The sequence below is a fragment of the Festucalex cinctus genome, chromosome 17, assembly GCF_051991245.1.
Source record: "Festucalex cinctus isolate MCC-2025b chromosome 17, RoL_Fcin_1.0, whole genome shotgun sequence".
Taxonomy (NCBI): domain Eukaryota; kingdom Metazoa; phylum Chordata; class Actinopteri; order Syngnathiformes; family Syngnathidae; genus Festucalex; species Festucalex cinctus.
Window position 1 is genome coordinate 20,955,605 of NC_135427.1, and position 11,506 is coordinate 20,967,110.

Here is an 11,506-nt window from a genome sequence, read left to right on the forward strand (position 1 = left end):
CTCGCGTGAGATGGCTTGGTGCAGTGCCAAGGGGTCAGACAACACATCAGCGGGCTGCCGTTCCAGCAGTCTGTTGACTGCTCGGCTGGACGTCATTTTGATCAAGTACAACTTATCTTCCACGGTTGCCATTGGGAACCTCTGGAGATGATAGTTGATGTCTTTCAAGTACTCTGTTGTGTTGTGGGACCCCCCTGGTTTCGGTTCGAATTTGGCTATATTTCGAGCCAGCTTGTCCAAATCTTTCCAGGCCACGCCCATTTGTCCCTCCAACGGGGGAGTCGACATGGGTCCACGTTGGAAACTGTCATCACCTGATGGCCCGAAAGCGTGTGGGGAGGCGGCCATTGGAGGTGCCAGGCCTAAAGCGGCGGTGGTCACTGGCGGCGTCCTCCAGGCGGTTCCGGACTCAGGTGGCAGTTTGAGCTGTGGTGCTGTGGCTATGGGATCAGGAGGTCTGTGCGGGGGTGGAGCTTCCGGCCGGGAGGCTCCTCGGGAGACCTCATGGAACTGCTGCGCACGTTGCAACTCATGTTTAATATGAGCTAACTCTGTCTCATATTCCTGCTGGCATTGTCGGAGGTGGGTAACCTCGGCTTCAGTCAATGCTAATTTGGTTCGCAGGTCATATGAGCGGTCCACTTCGGCATTACGTTCCTCCCTAAAGGTTTCTACCTGAACTTGGAGGCGCTTCACTTCATCGGTTGACTGAGCTAGCGACGAACTCACCCGAAATTAATTAGCTTCTGCTAGCCGAAGTTGGTCTTTTGACGGTCGTTCAGTCAAGTCAGTCACCTCTGCTTTTAGTTTGTGAATTTCATTTGCCGCGGATCTCAGCAGTTTTTCTTGCTCTCGATTTGTCTCTTCGGCGGACGCGAGAGCTTGGGTTAACTCACCAATCTTTTGATGGGAGTCGTCAGTGGAAGCAGACTCATCTGCATCACTGCCCAGATTTTCGGCTAGCTCCGCCTCTGCGCGGGCTTCTGCCTCATCCAGCTGCGCTTTAACGTCATCCAGCTGGGTCTCCATGACCTTCACTCGGTCGTGGGCGGCTTCAAGCTGTGCCGTGGCGTCACGGCTCTGCTGTCGTGCCATGTCAAGTTGGTGTTTCACTTGACAGTCCTCGGCATCGCTGAGCTTCAACTGAGCGGCAAGGTTCAAAGTCAGACATCCGAGCATTCGAATGAGTGATTTGTCTTTTAGGGCTTTTGTCTCAGCGTCGCTCATGAGTTGCGCGAGGTTATCATTTAGCGTATTGACATCCGCATCCCGAATAGACTCAGCGAATCCAGGTAAGAAGTCCTTGGTCAGCTTCTGCACCAGTTGAGCTAAGGTCTCTAAGCTCTCACAGGGGCTGGGAGTCTCTCGGGGTGCTGCCATATTGTCAATAGCTTTTAGACGATCAAACTTATACTAGCGTTTAATAGTTAGTTAATTAGCGTACGCAGTTAGCTAACTACCGCTATCAAGTATTATCGTCAACAATACACACTGGGTTCAAATTATCAAAAGGGAAATTGCCACAAAAGCAAAAGATTTGTAGTGGGCTATGCAACCCACAGCTTACACTATAGTTGTGAAAAATCAATTCCAGTTATCAAAACAAACAAAAACAAACAGCAACAAAAATAAAATAATAAATAGAGAAAAATAGGAAAAATAATAATACTAACTTCAACTTGATTCACTCAGCAAAGAATAGCTTAAATGAGGGACAGAGTAACTCTGAAATGTTACAGCGGTCAATCCCAAAAGCTAAATAAAAAAAAAAATCCCAAAAAAAATTATTATTATTATTATTTTTTTTTGGAAGTCGAGTTAAAAGTTGAAATTAAAATTAAATCAAATAAACAACAAAGCAAAAAAAAGGGGAAAATAAACTTAAAAGGGGTTAATAGTCTTAGTCAAATGACTGATTACAGTGTCAGTACAGTTTATGCAAATGTCTTGTGGACCGGGTTTGGGACACCAAAAATTGCAAAACTATACAGAAATATTAGAGCTGCCTCTCTAATAATAGCTCATTCGAACTCACACCTTCTTATTAACTAGACCCAACCGAAAAACAAAAACAAAAGAACAAACGAAAACAACAAAATTAAAAATAATGGATAAAAATGAGAAGAAAAACAAATAAAAGGGAAGGAAATAATAATAATAATACTAGGTCTACCAAATCAACTAAACAAACACAAATCCCTAAATTAAGCAGAATGTTAAGTCGAGAATACAGCTAGTTAGCCTAGTATGAAACTGGATAAGAGGGAATATGAAAAAAAAGAGAAAAAAGAGAAAAACACAACAGTGTAAATAGTTCCTTTATATTAATTTGACCCAGCAGTATGTTTTGTTGATGCAACCGTAATTGCTCTCACGCTAAGCAGCGTAAAAGACTAGAATGCGGTGGCTATTACTATAATCGTTAAACGCAAGCAGTCAATTAAGCCTACAACTGCGTTTAATCAGACGTGGATAATTTTTTTATTATCCTTGCGTACTAACAGTGACGACAATCACTAAGTACAACGCTCGACACGGAAAACAATTCAAAAAGCAATGTGAAGTGACATTGAATCAGAATTATCGCGGAGCAAGGAACACCGGCGTCAAAGCAGCAGTGGGGGGGGCGTCAGTTGTCTATTGACAGTGGAGCAAGCTCGAGTGATCTGTGTCACTCCAAACACTGACTGACAGCTGACAGCTTGCAGGATTCACTCCCTTTCGGGGCGTCTGCAGGCGTGGCTCAAACTCGCCAACGAGAAGGGAGGGGGAGGTACTCAACCACGCCTCCACGAGCCACACAGCTCTTCACAAGGACTATGGCGCCACCTTGTGGAAATGCGTACACGGTACAGGTAAGCAGCTAACGTCTTAGCGCTCTGTTAATCCGCTCGCCACGAGCTGAAACTTTGAGTCGGCGGCTACAAAAGCTCAGTCACGACTCAAACTTCTCCCACAAGCTAGGTGTAGGAGGAACACGGGGAAGGTGACTCGGACGTCGTTTACGTTGCTCGCGGTTAGCTACTCCGAAGCACGTAACTCGAGTCGGGTCAAAGCGACGCACATCGGCTGTCACCTGACTTCCCACAATTTCCGGAAACACAACAACACAAAGACAAACAACTTCAAATTCAGCCAGCTGAAATCTAAAAGTTGCACAACTCGAGCTCTATCACGTACGTTTCCAAATACAAGCCACTATTTTCTCAAACGGTGACCGGCTCTTACCTATCTTCCAACAATCAATCCCGTTACTCTCGTTTACTTATCGCAAACCACTGCGGTGGTGAGACACGCAATATGGCGGCTTAACAGACGCTCGATTCAAAGCTGAAGGGGAAAGTCAGTGCAGTTCTATGTAAGAAGAAATGTTTACCTTCTTACACAGAGACAAATGATTAGGTACACTACGTGAAATGTGTTTTACTTTTCACGTCCAAAGTCTTGTATTTTCGAGTGGATCTTCTTATGTTTTGTAGCCTCACACGGCCGGCACCATTATGTAGCGATAATTGGGTCGTCTTTTGGACAAATTAATAATCTGGACGTTACAGAGGTAAATTGTATTTACCTCGATAACCTCTGGGGCACCACGTTGGATTTGCTTTGGGTTAACAGGAGCAAACAACGACCAAAATCCTTCTTTCATCAGTCATTGATAATCTAAAGTCGCCACACTCGATATTCAGTGGTTCGTTATACTAACAAAAGAATAATAATCCACTCGGAAACACAGATGACTTAGGCGGAATACAGTTAATAAAACATGCATTTATTCACGATTGCTACACTACAGAATCAAAACACTGCCTATCTAACTATTCTACCGTCAGAAGAAAAGAAACAAAATAAAGCGAATGAAAATAAGGAAGGAATGCAAATGAATGAGGAAACAAGGGAAAAGAGAAATTTGACCTGCCAGATCTGTGATATGTTTCAAACGTAAGTTGCACGCAGTGGATACGCCGAGCTAGGAATCAAGCGCACTTACGAGAATGGGAGTTGCGTCGAACGAGCAGAAAGGTCTTCAAAAAGAAGGGGGAAAAATAGTCAATGTTCGTTCCAAAAAGGCAAGAAAATAAAATAAAAAAAAAAGTTTATTCCACAGGTGAGCACGGGAAAGCCGCTCGCGGGCCTGGCGTAGTTGCGCGGCTCGTGCCTTGATTGGTCGGCAATCCGGCGAGGTTGGTTCTGCTGGGCAGCTGTCCGAGTTCAGGTGTTGCAGCTCGGTCAGTACGCGCCTGCGTATGGGGAAGGCCAGCCGTTGGAGGTGCGTTGGCACTGCGGTGGAGCGCCAGCGAATAGCACGTGAGGTGCGCGGCTTAGGTGCAAAACATTGAGCCCGGCGATACGTTGCAAGTGTACGGCGGGGGCCGTGAAGTCCGGGCGGGCAAGCCGATGGTGGAACAAAACAAAAAAACAAAACAAAAGAGTCTTTAGTCAGCGTTGCAGTTTGCACCTGCTTTGGCGTGGCGTGGAGCGAGGATCCGCTCTCGTTAACGGATCCTGCCAGAAAAGAAAAAGGCCACGTGGTTGGCAAGTTTCTTGGAACAAAGAGTTCGAGCAGGCTGGGCCACTTGCAGGTCGTGGAACAGAGTTTTGGAAGAGGCGGGAGAGCAGGAAGAGGAGCAAGAGAATGAGCGAGGGTCTGCTCGTCCTTTTTAAAGTCTCTGGGTGGGGCTTCAGCAGGTGATGGCACACCCTTCTGTTCGCTCGGGCAGACTTTAAGAGGAAAATTATTAAAGAGATTAATAATTTGGCATTAAATTTGGTCAGTCTGGCAAATCAGTTTTCCCACACAACCCGTTTAACACACTTCGTAATTAATGCATCATAAACTAACTTGTGAGGTAACTTCTACTTGTCTAATCTGACTGAACTGAGAGATATTGATTACCTTTCATTCTTTATGGAGTACAAATGAAATAGGATGTTCATACACACAAAGATATAACATGAATCATTCGTAGTTCAGTTGTCTGTCAAGAATTATCATGGTATAAATGTGTAAAATGCGGTTACTTATGTGAATTGTCACTAAGGATAGTTCCAAGTTTCACCACTTGGAGGTGTTGTTGCTCCATCTAGACGTTCCAGGAAGGGCGAGACGCCAGAACATCCTTTTGTGATTGATAAGAAGTCATGAACATTCCTTTGATCGGTCATTTGTGTATTCCAAACCATTGGAGCCATTTGTTCGGGCTCCGAGAAGACTGCTTGAATACACTCCTTCGGCAGACGCATAAATTTCTTTGTCACCTGGTCAGCGGCTTCAAAAGAGTTTTGTTGGTGGCTGGGTGACCACCTGCCGAGCTGACCAGGCTTGGATCCTGTCTGGGCAGTGGAATATTCATGCACTGCAGAGAATTTGCTTTAGGAGAAGCAAACTTAAAAAAAAAATTAGAGGGTAGAGTGGAACTTAGGCAATAGTTGTTACAGTGATGATGATGATGAGCTCTGCTCTGCTGATTGTCAGGCAAGGGCTGATGGTATGCTGGATGACGAGAGCCAGGCAGCTCAAGCAGAAGGAGATGGGAGAGGCCACAGGGAGGAGCAGGAGGACAATGACAATAGGCGCTTTCACACCAAAAAGCCCAGGAACTTTGAGTTCATGGTAGAGTCAGTTCCAGGTCCGAAGAACTTGTGAGCGGCCCACGAGTTTGCGTTCACACGGCATGAAAGCAGGCAGGGTAGTTTATTCAAATGAGACTGATGACGTATGTCAGGGGAGGAAAAAAAACAGCACTACCCCGCCTGTCCAGCAAGTGGCGGTACCGGTAAAACTGAATGACAAACAACCAGTGTGACGTTGAAAAACGCGACCTTTGACCCTCCATCGCCATTTGTTATGATACAAGGCATATCATCTTTTCGTTTTCCTTGTCATGTTGTACAGAGTTGTGTTTGCAGCAATTAGAACTTCACGGGAAAGGTTGATGAGAACCATTGGGACCCGCCGTATTACCACATCAAGATGAGAAATGTGCAGGACTTGCTCACTTGGAAAGACAGTCAAACCTGCAAGCACGAAGACGTGCACTGGTAAGGTTTAAACACACAATTATACGAAATTTATTTCACATCGGAATTAAGCTGTAACATGTAACGGAGCTCCCCTTGCAAGGTGGAGAACACGAAAAAAAAAATGAAGTTACAGAGTGTATTAGTGCCTTAAACACATCGTATGACTGGCGCGTTCAGTTGCACGTCTACTTGCGTGTGTCCCCGCGCGTCGGTCGTTTGTGGATATTTTGTCGTACTTTCTGCCATGAAAAGGGCAATCGCTGGAAACTGGTGTTTCCTGCCTAGTTCTCGTGCAATTCACGGCAAAATAGGGCTTGATGGCGAGTTGCTGTTCACGCTACATGTACGCTGCGTATTTCATAATACCGTTGGACCTGGATGTATTGTTAGTCTGTCCGCATGTTTTTTTTTTTCTGTTAAACACATGATTGACCGATCCAAAGTGTTGAAATGGCTTGCTTTCTTTGACGATGCACGAATGTTAGAACAAAGGTGCCGGGATTTGGGGAAAAGTGCTGATTTTGGAAGTGTCAGATTGCCACCTCAAGCCAGTGGTTTATCATAGGGCCATAAATTGGTGCATATTCCGCTATTTTAAGGTATTCTGTCATGTAAATCACAAGGCTGTTGCACAAAAGTAATTAATGTAGATATTAGGGGTGTTAAAAAAAAATCGATTCGGCGATATATCGCGATACTACATCGCGCGATTCTCGAATCGATTCAATAATCGGCAGAATCGATTTTTTTTTTTTTTTTTTTTAGGATTCACACCTTGAGCATGGAAGAATGTTATATGAACGGCACATCAAGCCTTGATATTTTTATTTTAATGCTGTTCAAACATGAAACAGATTACAACCTCTATAAGACTGAAATTTCAGATGAATAAATAATACATTTTCATATAAATCTTACACTCTACAAGCTTACTGATTAGTATTTTCTAAATATGAATGAAAAAAAATCGCAACAATCGACTTATAAATTCGTATCGGGATTAATCGGTATCGAATCGTGACCATTCGTATCGGGATTAATCGGTATCGAATCGAATCGTGACCTGTGAATCGTGATACGAATCGAATCGTCAGGTACTAGGCAATTCACACCCCTAGTAGATATTAACATTTATTAATTTGTTGTTTCTGTTTCAGATTTGCCACTTCTACCAATTTGGGTGTGTTCCGCGCAGGGAGTGGAAGAACATCAGAACTAGAGATAGACCGATAATCGGTCGGGCCGATAATCTAGCCGATATTTGACATATTGGTACATATCGGTATCGGTCTGTTTTATTAATCTGACGGCCGATATGAGCGATCCATTTAAAACTCCGTCTTTTCGCTTCGAATGCAGCCCAGAGCGTCTCTGTCTGTTATGGAGTCCAACTCCAGCAATGTAACGCCCATAGCAGCATTTGATTGGTTAGCCGTGCAAGAGCCAGAACCAATCAGTAGTGTATGCCTGTATCACAGTAGCCGGTCACACACGCACCCACGGACACAACGCGACAGACACATGCTTCGAAGGTAAGTTAAAAGAGAAGAGACTCCGCCGATCGTTTCACCATGATAAGCTAAACACATTGAATTATGTTGTGTATTAAATGCACTATATGAATGGAGCTGCATTGCCTTGCATTGAATCCCCGCTAGCTAACAGTGGTGTGTTCAGCTTAGCATGTAGGCTAACACCCAGTAGCTAATTCGCTACTTGAACTACTCGGGGAGGGAATCACACACATTTTCACTTAATTAAGTAAATAATGTTTGTTAGAAAGGTTCCAAATATTAACAGTTGTCATTATTATATTGTCTAGTTCCATGTTAAGAGTAGAGTAATGTCATTATATTTACCTCTCGTGACGCACACATTGCATTCTGGGTCACGTCCACTACTTGTTGCATAGCGGTTATTATGCAGTGAGATGCCACAGTGACACTAAATAGCGTTTAGTTACTTTATATTGTGTTTATTTGTCGCACTGTTTTGCCGTTGTGTGTGCCTTAAGCTTCGACGTCGATTTGATTGACAGCTCGTTGTGCACCTCGTTAAAGTCCGCTCCGTAACTAATTAAGTGTCTCAAACACCGTTTAACTACACGAACGTGTTCTTTTCCGTATGTTTGGCATTAGTAGAGAAGTGCACTAAAGTATAGTGTGCTTATTTGCTCGTTTTGTCTCTCTTTTCACGTCATGTCTGCTGTCAGTTGGGACATTATGCTCTCAATGGATGCCACTAATATGTAACATCTACGGCCGTAGTCGGCTGCAATTAATGTTCAGTGATGTAATTTCGTTACGTGCCTCATACTTTGAATAATGAGCTCATGTTTGGTGTGTTGTATAACTTTCTCGTGTGTTAGTAACTATTCATGTGGACAGCTAAGACAGTGCTTGTTAATGTGAATTAGCAATGTTGCAGCCCAGTTATTATTTAGACAAGTACATCTGTGCCATTAAGTGATACAGTACAGTACAGCAGTGAGAGAATAGTGTGCCAAAATACACACGTGTCTGTAAGTGTAAAACACATTAAACAGCAGAAAGTGGCAGCGGTCCACCGCAACAATGTCTGTTTAACCAAGTTATTCTTACTATTATTATAACCAAGTTATTTTACTCTACCTTTTTCTGCGTTGATTGGGGCATCCTAAGTGGCAGTAAACTACATGATGAAGTGTCTTTTGACAGTTCTCTTGTAGAGAGGAGTAGCATGATATTGCTGTTCTCGATTTAAGATCCTCAGCTTATCAAAACTGTCTATATGGTAACAATAACAATAATTATAATAAGGTCTACAAGAACTGTATGGTGTTCAGGGATGAATAGTTTTTCTCATGGAATTTTTTTATTTTTTTTGCTGTAGTAATAAGTAATGCCACAGCTGATGCACATTTTGAATGACAGGGTTCCTCCTATTACTTCAAAATATAAAAATATAACATTTCTAGAATAAAACTACAAGTATCCCAAATGCTATAAAAGGTAATGTCACATTGGCCCCCACATTTAACTCCCCCCGCCACCAACGTCTTATTGCAGATAGAAGGATGTAAAATGAAAAGTGCAGTGTGAGAATCCATTGTAAAGAACGGTTAGGGTTTGCATTATTCAAAAATTTGGTGCCAACATTTTAACTTTTACTGCAAATGACTATCGGCTTCAAATATCGGTTATCTGCCTCCTTGACTACCGATAATCGGAATCGGTATCGGCCCTGAAAAAAGCATATCGGTCTATCTCTAGACCTCTGAATGGTGGGACGCTGTAATTATGTTTGCATTACTGTTTGTCAAAAATAAAAACATTAAAAAGAATTCATTGAGCATAAGTTTTTATTCGTGTGGAAAAAAACCCAGAACCACAAAAGTGATATGAAAACAAAAGCATTTATTACTTATGCATTTGGCTTATTTGTGTCCACAAGTCTGTTTAGGACTGCCAGGAAGCCCATTTGGAACTCTCTGTCGTGCCTTTGTTCAACCAGCTCATGTGCCACGTGTTGATCTTCCTTGCGCTCCTCGCTTCTGAGGTCAACTTCCTCCTTGTGCTGCTCGCGTCTGAGTTCAAGGTCCTCCTTGTGCAACTGCATTTCTTCTAAGAACATTGCACTCGTGGACTCCCCCTTCTTTTCATCAAATTGGTGCAGGTATTCCAAAAATAGGTGGTCTCGGTCCTGTGTCCGCTAACCTATAGGGATGTAAATGTACAATGAGTGACAGTAAATACTTTTGATGAGCTTCCAGTTACATGACTTTGAACTTATTGGAACTTGACAAAGGGGCAGGAAACTCTGTTCGAGTGGCGCAGTTTCTGCTTGTGGACAGACCATCCTCGCTTGTACCTTCCTAACGCATCGACTTAAACGGTTTCAACAGATTCGTGCAATGAGTAAGAGTACAGTACAATGATTTAGGTAGGGGTAAAACACGGCACTCACGTTAATGTACTTTCATTTTTCATAGTTACAGAACAGAATATGCCACACTACATTGCCAAATATGGCGGCATGCACTTGAAGCTTTTTTAGGCAATACACACTAGTAAAATTGCAGGAATGTAACTTTTTTTTTCCCTTTCTCAATGCACCATTATGAGTGAAATGAAAATTGTATATGTGAGTATGAGGATTTATTATTGTGTATGCCTATGAATTTCATGTACATACGTTAATGACAAATGCACGCATGTGTTAAGGTGCAATTGTTTACACAAGCAGGATTACACATTTTCTTTTAGTACATTCCAGTAAAAGAAAATGTGTAGTAAATTAATACATTCCAGTAATGTACTTTTTTTTTTTTTTTTTAATGAAATGAGTCAGTAGATATAAAGAATGGGTAGGACTAGACAAGTTTTTAACTTCTTTCTACTCCTTTGAACATGTAAACTATTATGAATGATTGCAATAAGTTTCTTCTTTCTTTTAAAATGTTAACTGCTACTCATTTGTTTATAATGTCCAATAAACAAACAAACACACTGCCTTATTCAACGAAGCAAAATTAATTGTGAGTGGGGTGTTGCTTTAAAAGTTTTAAATGAAGCTTTTGAAGTTATATAAAATGAAATGAAACATACCAGGACTGTTCAGGGAGGCATCATAACGTAAAGGAGAGCACAGAGAAGGTCCAGCTGTAAGTCACAGTACATAACATTATTTTTTTTACGTTTCAGTTTCCCTAGAACTGATTATGAGTTGTTGTTTTTTTTGTTTTTTTGTTTTTTTTATGAGTTGTTAGGTGATGAGGCTAACAAGTTAAAACGTTTTAGTTACGTTGAATGCAGAGCTTTGTATTAAGGAAAAAAACAAAAAAACAAAAACGAAGTGGTTGTTTTGCTTTTAACAGTGAATAGTATGCCTAGCTTCCACACGTCCTTTTCTCGAAGCTTTTCAATTTCGTCACTGAAAGCAGGGCTATTTCGGCGTTAGCTGCCTACAATACTTTTCGTTTACTAGGTTAATTGATTTAGGAATGATTTCACATTACATGGGCTCGGAGTTGCCCTGGATGCGTGACTTTGCCAAGCTTAAGCTAACATGCTACGCTAACAGTTTAATGCTAGCGCGGTGTAAAAGCCACGTTACGACCAAGCATCGACCTAAATAAATATATATACAAAGATGTGCATGAGGCAATTCTGTCTGACCTTCGTGTGTTAGCAAGGCTGTTGGCAATGAATCCTCGCACACTGCCGTGTCCTTGCACATTGCTTCCAGCATGGTGATTGCAGAGTCCTCCTTTGTACTATTGGTGGTACAACCCATCCGGTGGCCGAGAATGTCGTCCAGTCTTTCATACATTTATTAATTTTGCGGTCATTTCCACTGTGGTTGTTGTGGTCCTTGAGTTTCCTTTAGTCCTGTTGGAGTTTCTTTAGTTTTTCCCTCACCTGCTTTTGTGTGTGTAATGTTAACTCTGCTAGCTTCGCGGTTATTATCGTTTCTTGTTGGACTTTCGAAGTGCCGTTGGGTC

General features: G+C 42.4%; 1 protein-coding gene across 2 annotated transcripts in view; it reads left to right on the top strand.

Annotated features, from left to right (window-relative positions):
* Nucleotides 1-11,506, top strand: part of LOC144005501 (E3 SUMO-protein ligase ZBED1-like) — a 32,479-nt gene that overhangs the window by 18,412 nt on the left and 2,561 nt on the right. The window contains exon 2 of one of the 2 annotated variants that reach the window (XR_013279584.1): nt 7,182-7,424. Coding sequence is in view for 1 of the 2 variants with exons in the window: in XM_077503751.1 (XP_077359877.1) it covers nt 2,702-2,855 (154 nt within the window). In the remaining variant the exon portion in view is untranslated. Of the gene's footprint in view, nt 1-2,701; nt 2,856-7,181; nt 7,425-11,506 lie in introns of those variants that run through there. The other variant, XM_077503751.1, reaches the window with a different exon arrangement.